Genomic DNA, 20371 nt, shown 5'->3' with positions numbered 1-20371 from the left:
GCACGGTTTTTTACTTCATTGCTTGTGCAGCAATTCCTCTCTCTCTCTCTCTCCTCCCCCCCCCCCCCCCCCCTGCTGACACACTCTATGCTGAGAGCTTGATATTTGTTCGTATTGCTGGCTAGCACGCAGTTGAAGGATGGAAGGGGCTGAGTGGTATAAGAAAGGGGTGGGAATAATGAAAAAACATGAACAGGACACACAATGTGTTTATGTACATACACAGCACTCAGACTAATAGCCTCACCCGATGAGCAATTTGAAAAAAAGCTTTAGACGTATTTTAAAATAAAACCAATTTTAACTTTTTAAAAACTTAATTATTGTGTTGGTGGGGAGAAGAGACAGAAGGAAAGAAAACAAAGTAACTGCAATCTGGAGGAAAGAAAGTTGCTAGGATTTGAAGTGACCTACTGGTTCTGTTGGCATACCAACGAAAGAGCTGTTCACTTGTGTGACTGACTTCTATAGCTGCCACAGTGTTAATCCCTTGGGCTTTTCTTCCATCTGATTCAATTCTTTCCCTGCCCCCATTGTTGAAGTATCGTTGTTACATCCCCTATTCAAATTGATAATTCAAGGGTTTGGGGCCAATTTTGCCAGTCAGCAGCTGAACTTTTTACCTTGTTGACTCTTAGTGTAATTCAGTATTTAAACTTGGCCCTATTTTTTTCTCATTGGGCCACATTATTTTCAACAAAGCATTTATATAGCTGAGGGAGGGGAGTTACAACTATCACCTGGCCAACGCTATAAAGTTCCAATGTGGGATAATTCTCAAAACCCTCATTTTCCTCTCTGCGGTACCAGAAGTAACCAAACACTGCTTCAAATTTATCTTGTAGCAATACATACATGACATACTTTTCCATTTTTTATTTAATTCTGCACAGTGTAACAAAGCACTTTTTCACAACCCAAGTATTCAGGAAAGTTTACAATTGTATTTTGGTAGTTTGAATTTAAAAAAAACCCTTCTCTCCATAGACACTGCAGTAAATCCAGCTTTACAGCAAATAACAGAAATATTTAAACAGCTGTATTGTTCAACCAAGAATTACTAACTACAAATCAAACAGTTCTCATCATTTAGGAAAAAATGCAGCAGTACAAAACATCTCTCTTTAGGCATCTTCACATCCTCCTCTTCTGTGTGCTTATATACAGAACTGTGAAAAGGAAGAAGTGAAACGTTATAAAATTCCATACATAAGGTGCCTTGTTTACCCTATCAATTAAATCAGGAAATGTAAAAGTTGAAGTTCCAACAGCAATATTACCTGAGTCAAACTACATATACATAGTTTCTATTTCAGTTTTCCTTGTTGAACACTTAGTTTAATATATTACTTTGTCAAATTGTGCCCCATAATAGATAGAGGATGTACAGATAGGTTCTATAATGTGACTGTTTCTAAAACCAATTTAATTGGAACTGCCTTCTGTGATGCCGAGGAGAGTCCTACCGGATTTTCAGGATGCATAGATTAAGGGTGTTAGAAATCAGTCTTGATCTGACAACAAAAGGTTCAGGATCCTCACTCCTTTTCGTTTAAAACTTTTGCAAAGGTCACAGAAACCTATGAAGTAGTCTGTACATTCCACTTACTGGGCCAGTACCAGGGTGTCTTGTGATAAAAGGTTTCCTGCAAGTTTTTAGGAAAGGGTCTCCTTTGGGGCATAGGGAAAGGAGGAGGAAGCCATGATACTTGCAGCTTGGGTGACCAGTGTGTGAAATATTTCAGAATTAACTATGCTCTCAAACTGAGGTGTCTCATTTCTCAGCTCAACCTGTTTTCTAGAGTCTATCACAGCCCACCCAATAATGAGACGTGGGGTAAGACTTCTCGCTACCTCACCATCATCCAGATTCTTCCGAGCCTTTCAAACATGCTCTTATTTCCAAGTCTTTAAAAAAAAAAAAAAAAAAAAGGCGGGGCGGGGGGAAAAGAGGTGAAATGGGGGCAAAAAACCCTTGACTATAGTTGCTTCAACCTCACCTATCCAAATTCTGTAAGAGATGCCTGGCCAACCCTCAAGGTGACTTCTCTATTCTCAGCCTCCTATTAAGACAAAGACTGTCTAATTTCTCTCTTTCTCATGGGCTCTGTGCTCTTCTTGTTTTTCTCTTTCTGTCCTCGCCTGTGGATGTCCACAGAGTTCAGTTCCTGGCCCTCTCCTTTTTTCCTCTTCACATTTTGCTCCTGGGTGACTTCATCCATTCCTGTGCCTTCACTTCCCTTCTCTACACTGATTCTTCTGCACATGTGATCTCTGCCCCTCTGTTCATTCTTGAACCTTTGCCCACAACCACCTCCCAACCTCTCTTCCTGGCATTTCTTGCTACCAGGGTGAAAGGTATGCCTATATTACAAATACCTTCATCTCAAGGGGTTGGGTTACACTACCATTATCCCTCAATACAGTTAATTTTGTAGTGGGGATAGGACCATAACTGTCTTTGAACCACACTAAAATTTATCTATCTAGTTGCTTATACTCCACCTATTTCCATGGTAGCTGAGCCTTGGAAAGTCTCATTATAATGTGTCATGGGTCAGTGTTAACTATTGCAATCTTTTTGAATGAGAGTAAAGTCTTCACCTGTAAGCACAGTCTTAAATTATTAATAAGCTGCATCAGACAGTTAAGTTAGTCAACATTCAGTTTTGGACAATCAAACTGAGTGTATATGACAGTGCAATCAATATCCACAGAACCCTATAAATGTACACACTGCTTTACAGAACAAGACATGATAAGCTCTGTGAAACAAGGGACACCTAGATAGACAAGACAGGTCTGGTGAATGTTATTGATTGGCTGACTAAGAAAAGAAAGGGTCCTGTGATGGGTGGGTTAGAAGGAGGGATAGAAAAAAGAGGGTGCTTGGTAAAAGATAGGGAGAGGGGAAGGAGTCACAGGGATCAATAAGGAAGAGCATAGGACCAGAACAGCGGAGCAGGAGGAATGGTACAGATGGTAGGTAAAAGAAAGATTACGTAAGGCCTCTTGCAAGAGTAAAAAGTTTGAAATGGATGTGGCTGGAGACAGGCAGTCACCTAATTTTATTTTCATACATGCCTCAAATTAAAGATTCCATGCCAAAAAACAAAACCGAATCAAGAGTATTGCAGGGAGGGAGAGTTACCATTATTTCCTCGGATAAATGCATCCCCATATTTGTTCTTTAATTGACCATTTACATATTCTTCTGTCTGCTCCAGAGCTATGTTCATATACCCATCCAGGCAAGCCAGGACACCTGAAGACATTAACAAGTTTTTTAAAATTTAAAAAACAAAACAAAAAATTAGATTTAAAAAATCAGGGTAAACATAAATCTGACAGTTTTTTATTCTTCAAAAACAACTCAAACCTCTCTTTCTAGATAAACTGCTCTGATTAACTGAAACATACAGTCTCCTCTAAGCCAATTAAAAAGCAGGTCAACAATGGTACAATGAAAAATTGTCACCATATCCTCATCATCCATCAGGTAGTGATTAAATCTTCATCAATCGCTCCGTAAATGAAAAATATTGCTTGTGATAAAACAGAACTCTGTCACAAGATCAATGGCTTCTGCTCTGAAAGTTGAAAATGGTGCAATTCATTTATGTATTAGCAAGAGATGAGTGGTCCTTAATATTCTACAGAAGAGCCCCATGTATTAGAAAGGAACTGGGCACACTGAATTTAGCTAGAAAAATGAATGGAAAGTCTATATTAAAGAGGTTGAGTTTTTTATCTAAATGACATGTCAGAGACATCATGGTGTTTAAGGCCAGAAGGGACAACCAGATCATCTAGTCTGACCTTCTGTATATCACAGACCACCAACATTCCCCATCACTGGCACTAAACTGAAATTAGATGAAAGTATTATAGACCACAGGAGATTAGACTATTATGTGCCACAGGCAGAGAACAGAAGGGACTGAGGTGCACCAGAGCCCAAGGTCCCACACAATGGCAGGGAAATGATTAAGTGAGATATATCCAGATAACTGTGGCAAATGATCCACACCCACATGCTGCAGAGAAAAGCAAAAAACCTCCAAAGTCACTGCCAATCTGACCTGGGGGAAAATTCCTTCATGACCCCTCAAACAAAGACCAGTTAAACCCTAAGCAGGTAAGCAAAAACCAGCCAGCCAAGGAGCAGAGAGTAAGCAAGCTCGGTGCCTCTCAGAGCCCTGGTCCCCCTTGTCCAATGTCCCATTTCCAGCCATGCCCATCCCACAAGCTTCAGAGAAAGGAGATTTAAAAACAACAACAAACAGAAGATATGAGGTTTGTGGGGTTTTGAATCCCTTCCTGACTCCTGCAGGTGGCTGGCTGAAATCCTGAAGCATGAGCTTTTATGAACATAAAACAAGCTGGAAATAAGCCTCAGGACTCTTGGGTCCTACCCCCTACCATCACAAGCTACCCCGTCTTACAATCACACTCAAATTTGTCCATCTCTTTCTTAAAACTCATTAAGTCGTTTGGCCCCACAACTCCTATGGGAGGGTGATCCAGAACCTCACTCCTGTGATAGTTACAAGCCTTCTTCTAATTTCCAGCCTGTATTTGTTCACAGCCAGTTTATAGCCATTTGTTCTTGTGCCAACATTCACAGATTCTAAGGCCAGAAAGGACCATTTGTGACAATCTAGTCTGACCTCTGGTATAGCACAGGCCATAGAACTTTCCCAAAATAATTCCTTGAGCAGATCTTTTAGAACATCCAATCTTCATTTAAAAATAGTCAGTGATGGAGACTCCACCATGACCCTTAGTAAATTGTTCCAAAGGTTAATTGCTCTCCCCACTGAAAATTTACACCTTATTTAAAGTCAGGGATAGCGAGGTGTATGGGCCCATGGTGCCTGGCCTCCAGGAATATTCAGGGCTGGGGGCCCTGCTCCACCAATGTTTGGAGCTGGGTCTCTCCCCCTCGGAGCATCCCCCCCACAAGCCCCGGGAGCGTCCCTGCCTGAATGAAAGCGGTGCGGCTCTCCCTTGCCTGCCTGCACTGGTGGCTGCTCCTGCTGCCTAAGGCTACAGCACAAGAGCAGAGCTGGCGGCAGGCTGAGGCAGCTGGCTGTTGCTGAATCTCAGGAGGGGAAGAGGGAGAAGGCATGGAGTGGACCTCACTCACCTCAGCAGCTGCTGTGGCTTCAATGAGTGTTTGATCCTGTTATCAGCACCGCCCTGCCACCATTCCTGCCCAACGCTGGGCAAGGGGCAGCCCCATCCCCCACCCCCAGTGAGGCTATGGTGAGGGGCAGCAGGAGAGGAAGGAAGCCACATGTGATGGCAGTCCCCTCCCTTAAGTGCTGCACCCCACCACCCCCTCCCAGAGCCTGCACCCACACCCCTTTCCCACACCCCCCCTCCAGGCCCCAAACTCCCTCCCAGAACCTGCACCCCCTTCCTAAGCACCCCTCCCACCCCCAAACTCCCTCCCAGAGCCTGCACCCCTCACCCCCTCTTGCATCCCCTGCCCTACCCCAACCCCCATCCCCTTCCCACACACCTTCTCCTACCCCAAAACTCCCTCCAAGAGCCTTCACCCCATACCCACTCCTGCACCCCACCCTCTGCCCCAGCCCAGAGCCTGCACCCAGCACCCAAACTCCATCTGAGAGCCCAACCTCTCAACTGTCCTATGCCCCAATCCCCTGCCCCAGCCAAGGGCCTGTACCTCAGACCTCCTCCCCCGACCCAAACTCCCTCGCAGAGCATTAGGCAGGTGGGGGGGGCGGAGTTAAGGGGGGAGCCCTCTGGGCCTTCTGGGCACCACCAAAATTTCTACAAACCTGACGCCCGTTTCCAGTCTGAATTTGTTCAATTTCAACTTCTAGCCATTGAATCATGTTATACCTTTCTCTGCTAGAGAGAAAAGCCCATTATTAAATATTTGCTCCCTAGGTAGATTCTTATAGACTGTAACCAAGTCATCCCTTAACCTTCTCTTTTCCATGATAAATAGATTGAGCTCTTTTAGTTTATCATTATAAGGCATGTTTTCTAATCCTTTAATCATTCTCCTGGCTCTTCTTCCCCTCCAATTTATCACCATCCTTCCTGAATTGTGGGCATCAGAACTATACACCAGTGCTAAATACAGATGTAAAATAATCTCTTTTATCTTACTCAAGATTCCCATGCTTATGTGTCCCAGGATCACATTAGCTCTTTTGTCCACAGTGGGAGTTCATGTTCAGCTGATTATCCACTAGAATCCCCAAATCTTTTTCAGAGTCAATGCTTCATATGATTGAGTTCTCCATCTGTAAGTATGGCCTACATTCTTTGTTACCAGATGTATACACTTATATTTATCTGTATTAAAACACACTGTCTGCTTGTGCATAGTTTACCAAGTAATCTAGATCGTTCTGACTCAGTGACCTGTCCTCGTCATGATTTACTGTTTCCCCAATTCTTGTCATCTGCAAACTTTATCAGTGATAATTTTATGTTTTTTTCCAAGTCACTGATCAAGATGTTAAATAGTGTAGGGCCAAGAACTGATCCCTGCACGATCCCATGGGAAAAACACCTACATGATGATGATATCCCATCTACAGTTACATTCTGAGACCTATCATTGAGCTAGTTTTTAATCCATTTAATGTGTGCCATGTTAATTTTATATCATTCTAATTTTTTTTAAAACAAAATGTCATGTGGTACCAAGTCTGATGCCTAACAGAAGTCTAAGTATATTATGTCAACACTATTACCTTTGTCAACCAAACTTGTAATCTGATCAAAAAAATATCAACTTAGTTTGACGGGATCAATTTTCCATAAACCCATGTTAATTTGCATTAATTACACTCTTTCTGTTAGGTTTTTTTAAATTAATCAAGCCCTGTATCAGCCTCTCCATTATCTTGGCTGAGACTGATGTCAGGCTGACAGGTCTATAATTACCCGGGTCATCCCAATCACCTTTTTAAAAACGGCATAACATTAGCTTTCTTCCAGCCTTCTGGAACTTCCCCAGTGATCCAAGTCTTATTGAAAAGTAACATTAACGGTCCAGAGGTCACCTCAGACAGCTTAGTCCTTTAGTTTAAATAAATAACTTCAATATCCATGAAGTGATCACCTTAATATAGGATAGCATAATACCCCATAGTATGCCACATTTTATAACAATTTTGATCTACAATATCTTTAAAGAAAAAACTTTTTTGACTGGCAGCTGTTATCTTCATGCTATAAATTACACATTTCAATAAACTTCTCAACATTTTTCTTGAACACAACTCAGCTAAAATTGTAGTAACTGACCTATTTACTTTTAAAAATACTATACATTTTTATTTCAAGATAATTAAGTTTGCAATATTTTAAAATGCACACATTTTTAAACATGCCACAGGCATCGATTTTCCAAAATAGTTATACAGTTTAGTTACTGGATCACGAAGAAAAATTCCCTGCCCTTTAGTACTTTATTTTCTTGAATTTAAACAAATGAATACAAAACCAATGTTGCTTTTAAAAAAATAAATAACCTCTTTTCCCACTTTTCTCTTAGTCCTCTTCTGCACTGCACTCTATATACAGAATGCACTTTCTGAGCTGGTCCACTAAGCCCCTTAAATCCCTCCTCAAGATCTGCTTCTTTTGTGACACCCATGAATCCCAGTTTCTTCAAAAGAGCTCCACCAGCATGGAACTCAAGGCAGGATTAGGATTTTAGCCATCTACTTATGTATTCTGTTTACTTAATAAACAAATTGTTCATTTATGTAGAGGGAAGGGGTTTAATGTTGGGAGGAACAGGTGCTAGGGACACTAGAACTGAAGCTTGAGGATAATTTGAAGAACTATTTAAAAAAAATTTTTTTTTGTTAAAACACACTGAATTTGCAACTAGTAAGATGTGTGCCTTGTCACACTGGCCTTTTTGTATGTTGTATCCTTTCCCCTACTACTCATCATTTTTGTTGTCTTAGACTGTATTCTTTAGGGTTGGGACTACGCTTTCCTCTGGGATCGGAAAGCATCTGGTACTTTTTGGGTTCTAAATAATTATTATAATTTAACTGTATAACTGTCTGGATTAAAGAACAGCAATGTGGAAAAACAGTCCAGTTTGATTCTCCTCTAGCACATATCCCCACATCTCAGCAGTGCTACTGTAAGATCTTCCATTAAATAACTGGGAATTTGAACTCTCCTGCCAACTTCTATGCTCTTAGGATCACATTTTCCTAAGTGTTTTTCTTTCTTCTCTTTCCACACAAATAGGAGAAATTGACTGACTACACACAAAGTGCTGTTAACTGCACGAAATAAACAAAATGAAAGGTTTTCCCCCCTCTGATCTCTGTTTTAGTAATCTCAGGAATTACTTTTAACAATAGCAGGTAAAAAATAATTTCACACAAGTGAGACTAAAGTTGACTACATACCCTTTAAAAATATCACTCAGTATGCCTTAAATGGCAGTGTTTTCACAGCCTTTTTTGTTACTAGTATGCGTTCAGGCTTATTTCATTCTCTCTTCTTCCCCCTTGTATTTTTCCACTCTACTAACAGGACTGGCATAAAATGTTATCATTACCCAACCTCCTATTTACATTTTAAATGTATATATACACACACAGAGGCAAGCAAGTCACACACTGTAATTTACCAAATATGGTTTGTGCTTTTTCATGGCCTCTTTCCTTAAATGTGGCATTCACTTGGCACAGAATTGAGACATTTTTTATATACAGTCATATCTGCATTAGGTGATATTTGTCAAAAAAGTACAATTAGCAACATGGCCTAGAAACAGAAGTAGATAAATTTGTTGACAAATTTGTAACAAGAGTTTGGAATCCTTTTTGAACAAAAAGTTTTAAGGAATTTCACAAATCTAGCTTACATTATAGTTTCATGTACTATAATAAATCCCTAAGTAAATTTTCCTCACCACAACACATGCGCTATTCTCTCAAACAGTGTACAATGAAGTCAGCTGAGTTATACCTATGTAAAAACTGGTGTGATCAGTATCTGGCCCATAACATTTAAATATTTGAAGCACTCAGTAAAATAGTTTTGGGCCAGATACTGATCACACCAGTTTTTACATAGGTATAACTCAGCTGACTTCACTTTACAGCCAGTCCCCTCTTCCTCACTGAAAGCAAGCAGTGAGATATAAACCTCTGATGACACTGCTTTAAAAAAAAAAAAAAAAAAAATCAGGGAGCCAACAGACCTATTCTGGTTGAAGTCACGCTGGTACACTCGACCTGTAAGAGAAGATTCTCCTTGATAATCCTATGAGAGGATAAGTCCATGACTAACTTGGATTTTCAAAAGCATTTAAGGGATGTTAGAACAAGAATCCCACTTAGAGCCATTAGAACTTTTGCTCCTACATTACTTAGGTTCTTTTAAAAAAAAATCCCACTCTGAGGCCTCAATCCAACATTTAAACATATGCATAACTCAAGGGGATTCGAAATTTCTATCCTGGAAGCCTACACTGCTTCTTTCAAGACCACTGACCTAGACAAATTGTTTTAATCAAAAAAACACGTTTTTTTTTCCCCCATCAGCAATTTGTCCAGACTTATTTATTTAACATTATGCCACCCTTTCCCAAATCTAAAATTGGCTATTCTAACACTTCAGATCACTGCACTACTAACTGGGATCCCCAGTTCAAGATTCCCAACCAAAATTCTCTCTGGAGCTTACGTAAATCACTAAAATGAACATGTCACTCTGGGGCCACAGTATACAGGAATTGCACCAGTCACAACATGAACTTGAGAATCCAACTTAAGCTATTATTACTATAGAAATAATTCCTGATACATGCAAGCCACCATATGAACACAGCCTCAGAAAGCAAATACAGGTACCAAGAAATTAACATTCCTGCAAAGTTCTCTTGCTTTTATTAGTTATGGAACAGTCATTGTTTTAAAGTTAAGCATTGGGGGAGGAAGGGACAAATACAAACAGTGAGAATGTAGACATTCATTATGAGAGAGAGTGGGGAGAACTTACCTCGATAATCAACTCCAGAATTTAACTTTACAACAACAGGCCTTCCTATAATTTGTTTTAAGAAGTCACTAGGGGTTTGCTTCCGGAGACTCATTGTGATAGTCCTGGTGGGCTGGGAGGGAAAAAATATTTAGATAAATAACCCAAATACAGATCTTAAAACATATATTCAACTAAGACAGGCAGTCTTGTGGCTCTCAAAGTGTTCAGCAGGGGAAAAATATCAAAATGGATAAACGTGAAATCTGCAGAAAAAGAGGACAGACTTAAAACTGCAGTTCCACAGCCATAGCATGAAACATTCCATTTAACTTTTTGCAGTTTCTGAAATTCTTAATAGGAATCCTCATATGTTTTTCTGTTAAACATCTGTTCACCATGCTGTGCCTCTTGCAAACTTCCAATGTAGCCAGCAAAGGCTTTTCTTTTCCATAACACCTTTCGTTACAGCAGCTTTACTTGAATTATGGAATCAAGAATAGTTAATGAGTGTTTCATATCTAAAAAAAAAAAATACAGTTATATGCAGACTGCTATGTTAAAATGGAAAGAGCAAGGAGACTGTGTTAAAAGTAAAATTCTGGCCACGATTCTGATCTTAGTTACACTAATGAAAGTCAAGAATAATTTGGCTGAAGTCATTCTCTCAAACTTAATGAAGTTACACACTGGTGTGAGAGTTCAGAATAGAGCCACTGTATATCATGTACACAACATATAGAAATAATCTGTACATGAGTATGTATTGTGCATGCTTTAGATTCAGTTAAAAACATACTGAGAACTGATCTGTATTATCAACTCATCTACAAAGTTTCACTTTTAGAAACAAAGCTAACAGCAGCAAATAAAACTACTAAAACAAAACTCTAAACATATTTTAACAAAACTAAAAACAGAAGAAACATTTTAAAGACGTTTTTATACAAAAGACCAAAGTAGTATCTGAACATGACTATTCACTTTACTGACTTTTACTTTAAAAATAAATAAATAAAAAGCAAAAGTAGTTTCTAAAACTAATGTCTAGCATCACACACAGCCTACATGAACCACCTAGCTCCCCCCACAAAGGCTCAGGTTTAGTATACTAGTTTTTCCAATATAAAGACTTCCACAGAATGGGGAGCAAGAAGGAAGAGAGAATGCAAAAGTTAGCATGTCAGAGTCCTGGATGTGCAGAAGCTTTTCTTAATGGATTTAATATTACTGCAATGGGCACAATGGTAAAATCAGTATGGTGTGTCTGCAAATGCATGTATATATCTTTTATTAGAGGAAAGGCCACAATTTTAGGTCTACCAGCATGTTATTTTACTTGCTGACATTAAGTTCACTGCTAATTTTCAGTATGATGTAAATTCAACAATCAAGTTTTAGAACTCATTAAAAATATTACATAAGTTTACACTGGAAAGTCTACTCAGGAACACTCCCACATTATTATTTGTAAAAAGAAAAGGAGTACTTGTGGCACCTTAGAGACTAACAAATTTATTTGAGCATAAGCTTTCGTGAGCTACAGCTCACTTCATTGGAGCTGTAGCTCACGAAAGCTTATGCTCAAATAAATGGGTTAGTCTCTAAGGTGCCACAAGTACTCCTTTTCTTTTTGCGAATACAGACTAACAAGGCTGCTACTCTGAAACCTATTATTATTTGTATTATACTAGCATCTAGAGATCCCAACTGAATTTGGAGCTCCATTATGCTATGCACGGTACAAACTATACTGTAAGGGAAAGTCCCCGAAAACTTACAATCTAAATATACAAGACAGCCAATTTGTATTAACACCATAAGCAATCTGATCATTTTTAGGGAAGTAATCAGAAAAGACAGCTGTTCATTCTGGTTCAGCATGATTTCTAAATGTAGATTACAGGTCCTTCTATCACAGTGTAACAGCATCTTGCCATACTATTTTCAATTACCCACATTAACCATTGGACAGCCATACTCAGAAAAACTTACCACTTTCACATGTTTTAAACGTAGTAGTCAATTAAAAGTATGAATTGTCCTGGGTCATTGTACTTCTTCAGTAGTCAGAATACATATTATCCAGTCTATTCTTATATCTGGGCTAGGTTTTTGTATGTGAATTCTAATATCCCTTTTCTACTTCTCAACTTCTAAATGAGTTAAGACATGACCAGCAACTCTGTAAAACTGTTTCTCAGCTTCCAGGGCAGAAGGATAGGACTAGTAAGCCATAGAACCTTGACTGAAGCCAATGGTGTAAAATGACTTTATTGATCGAAGATGAAGGCCGAACACCTTAATTTTAATTCCTAGGTCTTTGAGATAACACTTCTCTATTAGATGGGGGGGTGGAGGGGAGATGTCAAACTTTTGTACCATGTGGACTGCATAGTGTTTCATGAACCACTTCCCTTTCTGTTGCGATTACACACCATCATCTGTGTGTCAACTAAAGCAAAAGATAAAGAAAAAAATACTGAGTGTATTTAATGTATTTTAACAGTCTAAGGGCTGGTGTGCACTTGAAAGTAAGGTTGACTTAACTATGTTACTCAGTTCTGTGTGGCTCAGGGACACAGAATCTTTAAATGTGTAGATTTGTCAACATCAAGCAAACTCTGTGATATACAAATAAATACAAATAAGATAAAGATCCAACAAAACTTCCTTACTTTATATAAAAATGCATAACAGCATCACAAGGGAAGCAGTAGAGACCCCATTGATTAAAAGATTTTAAAAGTTCTTAAGAATATTGCCGAGGTAACAATTTTGCATTACATGAATAGGCACATGTATTGGCTTACTTTTTCATCTCTCATTTAGGATACTTCAGATCAGAAATGGTAATGCAGATTTTAATGGGACTTTACACATTGTCACTCATCTAGTAACAGTTACATTGAATTTAGGTGCACCACATAGAAAACTCCCAGCAAATGGAACAAGCTATGAAAAATAAAGACTATATGTAAAAATACCAGCCAAAGGCTGACACCGCAACAGCTCAGAAATAGAGAAGAGAATCCCAAGCGAGAACAGCCGCCCCTGGTGGGCACGGGGTGGTGATGGACTTGGGCAGGCTCTACTACCCACTATCCACCCTGCTTCGTGGGCTGCTCCACCCCACTTAGTTAGATCCTTTCTGGGCTTCACAATGGAGGGGAGCAAAGGGGCCTGTGCAAAGCCAAACGCTATGACGGGATGCAGCTACCGTCCAACCCTCCCTGGAAGTTACTGGGGCTCCCCTCGCTGTTAGTGCGCCCAGCCCTACACCCTACACCCCTCGCTCGGGACACGCAGCTCCCTCCAACCCAACAGGGCTGCAAGCAGCGGTAGCAGGCCCGGGGCGTTGAATTCAGCTGTGGAACCGCTGCCCAATCAGCCCCGCCGCGCCCCCCAAGCTGGGATTTTACTCCCAGCCCCAGCGGCTGCTCGGGCCGTCTTCGGGCAAGGGCCCGGCGCGGAGCCGCACGCGCCTTTCGCTGCAGCAAGATCCTCCCGCCCCCCGGACCGCGCGGGGCCCCGGCGCACGCAGGGAGCGAGGGGCAGAGGAGCCGCGCCCCGGCTGCGCGCGGCGGCCCCGACCACGTGGAGCCCGTGCGGACACAGCGGCCTGGCGCGCGGCGGCCACCCCCCCGCTGCCCCGAGCTCCGCGCACCCACCTCGCTCGCTCACCCGCGCCCTGCCCGCCGGCGGCCACTCACTCGGCCAGTTCCCAAGCGAAGCGAGGGACTAGCAGCGCTCGCAACCAATCAACGCCCCCTCCCAGACTTCCGGCTCCGCTACGGTCAGGTGGCTGAGCCAAAACACCCAACAAACTGAGCGCGCGTTTGGCGAGGGGCGGGGGAGCGTTTGGTGCTGGGGGTTGCTGGCCAGTGCTTGGGTTTGAAGGGTCCTCTGCCCTTCAGCCGCCGCGGCCAAGTCTCTGCGGCAGGTACCCGTCCCTCCAGCTCCCCACCTGCCCTGCTGCCACTGCCAGCCTGGGGCGAGCTCAGTACTGACCAGGGCCTAGCCAGAGACCAGACCAGGTCAGCTGTCTGTCCGATTTGCTCAAACTAGGTATGAGTCTTGTAAGAGTGCAGGTTTCAGAGTAGCAGCCGTGTTAGTCTGTGTTCGCAAAAAGAACAGGAGGACTTGTGGCACCGTAGAGACTAACCCATTTATTTGAGCATAAGCTTTCGTGAGCTACAGCTCACTTCTGCTTCGAGTCTGGTGTCCCTAACCTCTGTTTGCCAAAAGCTGGGAATGGGTGACGGGGTGGATCCCTTAATGATTCCCTGTTCTGCTCCTTCCCACGGGAGCACCTGGCACTGGCCACTGTCGGCAGACAGGATACTGGGCTAGATGGACCCTTGGTCTGACCCAGTAGGGCCGTTCTTATGTTCTTATGACTCTATGAAATGCTTGTACGAGGGGGGCATGTGACTACCCCACGTGTCTTCTCTGGCCCCTTTCCCACTCCCCCTGTGTCTCCCACACCTGCTTCAAGCCACACCCACCTTGCCCCCACTCTCCTCACAGCTCCTTCCCCTCTTACTTCTCCCATCGCCTCCCCGCTGTGGGCATGGCGTGGGCCAGAGCAGGTAACTGCGGCTGCAGGCGAGGAAGGGATGGGATTCGGCTTCCCTGTGCTATCTCTGGCAGAGCTGCTGCCAGCCCCATCTCTGGTACCTGCTCTGGATACCTCCTAGTGGGGCTCAGCTAGGGTGACCAGGTGTCTGGTTTTCGACCTGGACAAAAAGGGACCCTAGTGGCTCCGGTCAGCACAGCCGACCGGGCCGTTAAAAGTCCGATCAGTGATGCTGCAGCGCTAAGGCAGGCTAGTCCCTACCTGTCCTGGGGCACTACACTGCACCCCAGAAGCGGCCAGCAGGTCCGACTCCTATTCGGGGGGACCACGGGGCTCCACATGACCTTGCCCCTAGCACTGGCTCCACACTCCCATTGGCCAGGAACCACAGCCAATGGGAGTTGCGGGGCGGTGCCTGTGGGCTAGAGCAGCGCGCAGAGCTGCCTGATGAGCCTCTGCCTAGGAGCCAGACCTGCTGGCCACTTCCAGGGTGCAGCGCAGAGTCAGGACAGGCAGGAAGCCTGCCTTACCGCCTTCCCCCTCCCCCCGCCGCCGCTGCCACTGCATCGCTGACTGGGAGCCGCCAGAGGTAAGCCTCCACCCAGCCCTGAGCCCAAATCCAGAGCCCTCTCCTGCATCCCAAACCCTTCATCCCTAGCCCTATCCCAGAGCCTGCACCTCCAGATGGAGCCCTCACCCCCCCACACACCCAAACCCCCTGCCCAAGCCCAGAGCCCCCTCCCACACCCTTAACCCTTCTGCCCCACCCCCTGAGCCTGGAACCCCCTCCTGCACCCCAAACCCCTCATCCCGGCCCCTCCCCAGAGCCTGCACCCCTTCCCGCACTCTAAACCCCTGCCCCAGCCCAGTGAAAGTGAGTGAGGGTGCAGGAGAGTGAGCCACCGAGGGAAGGGGAATGTAGTGAGTTGAGGGCAGGGCCTTGGGGAAGGGGGCATGGCCTCAGTGAAGGGGTGGGACTAGGGTGTTCGGTTTGTGTGATTAGAAAGTTGGCAACCCTAGTCTCAGAGGGAGCACAAGATGCCTTTTCCAGGCACATCTCCATCAGCGGCACTCAGCTCGACTCCTGCCCTGACAGAAATCTGGAAGGGGGCACATGAACCCATGTGTCCTCCCCTATGTGTCACCTCTGTCTCCTGCTACATGATGACAGGGCCAAAGGATCAGTCCATCCTAACACAGGAGGTCTGTGAGAGCTGATGGGTGTCATGTCATGCAGTTTGCTGGTGTTTCAGATATGTTTTGTTGCAATGCTATTAATTTTAGAGCCATGTGAAAAGTTCTCCCTGGCCTTCACTTCTCTTTTCAGAGGATATCATTTAAAGGGTTAATGGTAGAATCTTTCAAATACACTCACTCCTTTGTCTTGTTTCTCCCACTAAGAAAGCTGTTAACTAGTCAAGTCTGAGGAGCTGGAATGTATGAAGAAGCGGTAGTGGCAAGTCGTGGTGTGAATGCCTTCCAGCCATGCTCTAACTTCTTGCACACACTCACTTATAGCTGATATTGAAAACTTTTCTAACATGTTCTATTTGCCCAACACATTTGACAGTGCTTAATATGAACTACACTAGTATATAAAAACTCCACTTGTGTTTATTTTCAGTATTTTGTAAGTGAATGTTATGCTTCGGAAAGATTTTTGATTGACAACAGTGGAAATTTAATTCTTCTATTCATAGAGCAGGTACAGCAGCATGCAAGCTTCCTCATACTAAGTCTCCACGTGTGCCACAAACTTGTTCTGGAGAGACCTAAATTTAATCTAGTTTAATCTCTATGACCATTCGGTTCTTGTCTTCTATGGCTTCTACTGTCATTAAAGCATAATTTAGCATAATTTGTGATAATGTTTTTGTTGATGTTTTTAAATAACTAGAGCTACCACTAGAAAATTTGGCTAGTGCTACAAAAGTCATTGGGGAAGGTCTTTTCAGCTGCCAGGGGGTGGGATGACTATCACTGGATGGGGGAGGGAGGGATCTGCTGATTAGCATCTTCCCCTTGCAAGCCGCCTTCTAACATATAGAACTCCACACTTTCTCCCCAGTTAACCATAACTCCCTCCCTTGACCTCTATCCTCCTACGACTTGGAAAGATGAAGTGAGGACACACCTGCCTCTGTACTGGATCTCTCTGAAGCAGCTGCCTCGGAATTTTTCTATAATATGGTGGGCAATGGAATCTAGTATATTCCAAATTAATCTGGGACAAAATTCATGTATGGAGTTCCACATTCCCTCTTGAGCTATATAGTATTTTGAAAATTGACCTTGAAGATCCTCCCAACCAGATACCCGAAGTCGTGAAATTATACAATAAACATGCTGGGAAATAACCTATAATAGTTCTCTCTTTTTGTCCTTTTAATATAATTGTCGTTTTTGCTTTTCCCATTAATAGAGAGAGAATTCTGCACAAATTTGAAGGGGTGGGGAGGAGAAAGAAGTTATCAAAATTCTAGTCGGTATATTTTCCTAATATGTTGAAAGCTTCTCTGCCTCATAGCAAGAAACTTCTACTTCTTAAATCTGAGTATTTTTGTATTGAGTTAGTCCATTTCTATTTTATATCATGTGAAACTTCATCTTGTTATAGACCATAAGTCTATATGGTCTAATTTTGCATTGTCATAATTTTAGAATTATGACAATGCAAAAGTATTACTGATTTCTCATAAAACCACTGAGAAATCTGCCTGAATGTTCCAAGGCTGATTCACCTTTGGAGTCTACTTTCAAATTTTTTGTGTGTCTTATTCACATTTGTAGAAGAAAATAACATGTAAATAGAGTTCTTATAGAGGGATAGCCGTTTGAGTCTGTATCCACAAAAACAACGAGGAGCTTATGCCCAAATAAATCTGTGAGTCTTTAAGGTGCCACCAGACTCCTCATTCTTACAGAAAAATGTTGATGCAGAATATAATTTTATTACAATATTATTCCATTAATGCCCAAATATTCTTGTCTCTATCTTAAGTACTCATAAGGACTCTATTACTGAAGTTTTGTATACCTCACAAGTTTTAGTATATTTATCCTGACTATACCCCGTGAGGTAGGGAAATACTATTATCTTCATTTTACAGATGGAGAACTGAGACACAGAGGAATTATGGGTGGTATTTATAGGGAGGACTCCTGGGAGCAGGGAGACCCAAGTTCAGATCCTTTCTCCACATCAGGCAGAGGGGGTGAACTTGGGTGTCCTACATCCTGGCACCATCTCCTCATTCTCTGGCTCTTTTGTGTGGGTTTAGGTATACTCTGAGCATGCCTACTGGATGAGGCCCAAAAGGCAAGTCTAGTCTGTGAATTGTGCTGTAATTGTGATGGGGCTTACTCATAAGTTAGGTGCCAAATTGCTAGTGTCAGAACTAAGGTGGTTGTGTGCATGACCAGATGCTGAAATGTAGGCACTTCGGGGACTTTCATGTGGAAATTTGGGTGCCTAGAGACTATAGGTACCAGGGGTTTTGTGAATGTCAGTGATACCTAAATTCTTCTTATGAATCCCACCCAAAGTGACTTGCCTAAGGTCACCCAGCAAGGCTGGGGCAGAGCAAGGAATTGAGTCTCCTGGTCTAACCCCTAACCACTGGACCATGCATCATTCTCTTTAGGGCGATAGTACTAGGATAGGACTGCTTGTGTTCACTTAGAAATGTTTCTGGGATCTAGATTTTATATTCATCCTGTCTCTTCAGTCATTATTGTATTAATAACTTATTAAATGATATATGACAAATAATAAAAGGAGAGTGGAGCTTTAGAAAACAGGTTGATGAAGGTCTCCCTCTCCTCCCTCTGGAGTTATTTAACATATTTTTATTATGTTCTTGGTAACATTTTTCTCAAAGCCTAAAAAGTTTTATAAAGCAAGATCTGTGGACCTGATAAAGTTCATCTTACTGGCCCAGGAGTTCTGAAATGGGCATGGCCAAATAAATGGAGCCACATTGCAGTTGGGTTGCCAGTCAATTATTGTATTATCAGGAGCCTCCAACACTGCTTGATTATATCTAATACTTGAAGCAGGAAACAAACCTAAAATAGTTATTGCTAGGGACAGCCTTGCAAAATTTAACTTGGCCACTAGTCTTCAGTATGTAATATTTTTGATGGTAAAATAGTAGTTTTCCCATTATTATTAGTCAGTATAGTAAAGACTGAGCAAAGAGATTTTGTGGGTTGTTCAATTTTCATAACAATTTTTGCAAATCTGAACAGTGATATTTTGTCATTGTTGGGCTCTCCTTTTTTGTAATTTGTATTTATTTTTCTATGTTGTGTTTAAATAAATTGTTTGTTCATCACTCGTCTCCAGGATCCTAACTTGCAGAACCATTTAGCCTATAGGTTGCTCCCTATTCATGTTGGCTTTATATATATTTTTTCTTTTTATTTTATACTATTCAACAGATTAAATGCCTCTGTTTTTTGTCTTTGATGTCCTATCAAGCTCACAAACAAGATAACGTTCTACCACCTCCCTATCCTGCTCTGTTTCAGGCCTGGGAATTGAGTTTGTGAACTGCACACGCTGGTTGCCCCTCAGTTCAGAGTTAAAGATATTGAATCAGGAATCCAAACTGGTTCCCTTTCTTTAATGACTTGCAGTGTTTCCTTTAGGGTTTGAAGCTCTGTGATGAATTGACCTCAGTGCAATAAGAGGTATATTGTTGAATATTTTGGTATAGTGTGATTTGCATCTGGGATGAAAGACTGTTGAATTCCTAATATATTCAGAAAGATTATGTAAGCACATCTGTTAATGGGCAGCCTAAAGAATGCTACATTTTCAAAGTGACCTCAGAAAGGTGGTCTTCGAAGGACTTACAAAATCCATATTTAATGGAATTTTTAATGATTTCAAAGCTTCAAAAAATGAAAATAAAATTTAGACTTCATTAGCTAACAATTTTATCTGTTTGCGTCTCACTCATCCAAATGAAAATGGATAGATCTAAAACTTTGTATGTTTCGATCACAATAGATTCTTTTAAATACCATATTGCTTTATCTTTTCATCATGACCTAGGATAAAGCCTTTTCAGGTTTATAATTCAATGAAATCAGTGAGAAGCTGCCCTTGTGTTTTAATCAAGATGAACCTGAAAAGTGAACACTGTAAGTGGTAGAAATTATTTATAATTTGGTAATAAAAGTTTATGTCTAACACTCCAAATTTCATACAACTGCTATGTGCTGACCTTGAGATATAAAACAATTGCAGTTGCCTTTACATTTAGCCGGAGATGTAAGGTCATAAATTACACTGATGGAGTCCATAGTCATTCCCAGCTCCCAAAATTTCCATATTAACATCTTCACCTCAAACATAAATGGTTACAAAATTTAAAAAAAAAGAGTTGTGTTGGCCTTTGTCAATTGAGCTTAATGATGGAAATCTGTGTAACATATACCTATTGCTAAGCCTTAAACATGAAGCATTTCAAAATCCTTGTGCAGAGGACCTAATTAAAACTTTAAAAATCTGATGGTCTCTCTCTTCTTTTAATGCGGTAAAAACTGCTTCAAAATTAAGGAGTCCCTCCACCACCCTCACCCCCTACTTAAAATGAAAGCCTTTCAAGAGTGAGAAAATGTTGTATAACAGAGTAAAATATGTGTTCAAGGAGTGCCCAATTCCTCACCTATTTCTTGTGGGGAAAAACATTTATATAACTTAGACACAAAATCAACAATTTGGATGACAAGAGAAAGAACCCAGTTACGTACAGAGAGTCTGAGCAATTCCAGGCT

At 42.0% G+C, this 20371-nt stretch overlaps 1 protein-coding gene across 3 annotated transcripts; it reads right to left on the bottom strand.

Moving 5' to 3' along the window:
• Positions 1–861: 861 nt before the first annotated feature.
• Positions 862–13791, bottom strand: LSM6 (LSM6 homolog, U6 small nuclear RNA and mRNA degradation associated). 3 transcript variants are annotated; one of them, XM_084625823.1, is made up of 4 exons: positions 13677–13791; positions 10027–10138; positions 3152–3265; positions 862–1169 (listed from the first exon to the last, which is right to left on the bottom strand). In XM_084625823.1, the coding sequence occupies exons 2-4, from the start codon at positions 10118–10120 to the stop codon at positions 1135–1137; spliced, it is 243 nt and encodes an 80-aa protein (XP_084481949.1). In that variant the 5' UTR covers positions 10121–10138; positions 13677–13791; the 3' UTR covers positions 862–1134. The 3 variants fall into 3 exon arrangements, with proteins under 3 accessions (XP_084481949.1, XP_084481950.1, XP_084481948.1); XM_084625824.1 differs by having other exon boundaries at positions 13690–13791; XM_084625822.1 differs by lacking the exon at positions 13677–13791 and adding an exon at positions 12819–12953.
• Between the last annotated feature and the right edge of the window lie 6580 nt (positions 13792–20371).

Source organism: Lepidochelys olivacea, assembly GCF_965140295.1.
Source record: "Lepidochelys olivacea isolate rLepOli2 genome assembly, chromosome: 4".
Classification (NCBI taxonomy): Eukaryota; Metazoa; Chordata; order Testudines; family Cheloniidae; genus Lepidochelys; species Lepidochelys olivacea.
This window is presented reverse-complemented; position numbering and strand designations above follow the sequence as displayed.

Excerpts from the sequence above, each read along its gene's own strand:
- LSM6 (XM_084625822.1), bottom strand. Across the intron at positions 3,266-10,026 it reads TTCTGGAGTTGATTATCGAG|GTGTCCTGGCTTGCCTGGAT; the intron begins GTAAGTTCTCCC and ends TAATGTCTTCAG. Across the intron at positions 1,170-3,151 it reads ATTTATCCGAGGAAATAATG|TTCTGTATATAAGCACACAG; the intron begins GTAACTCTCCCT and ends TCCTTTTCACAG.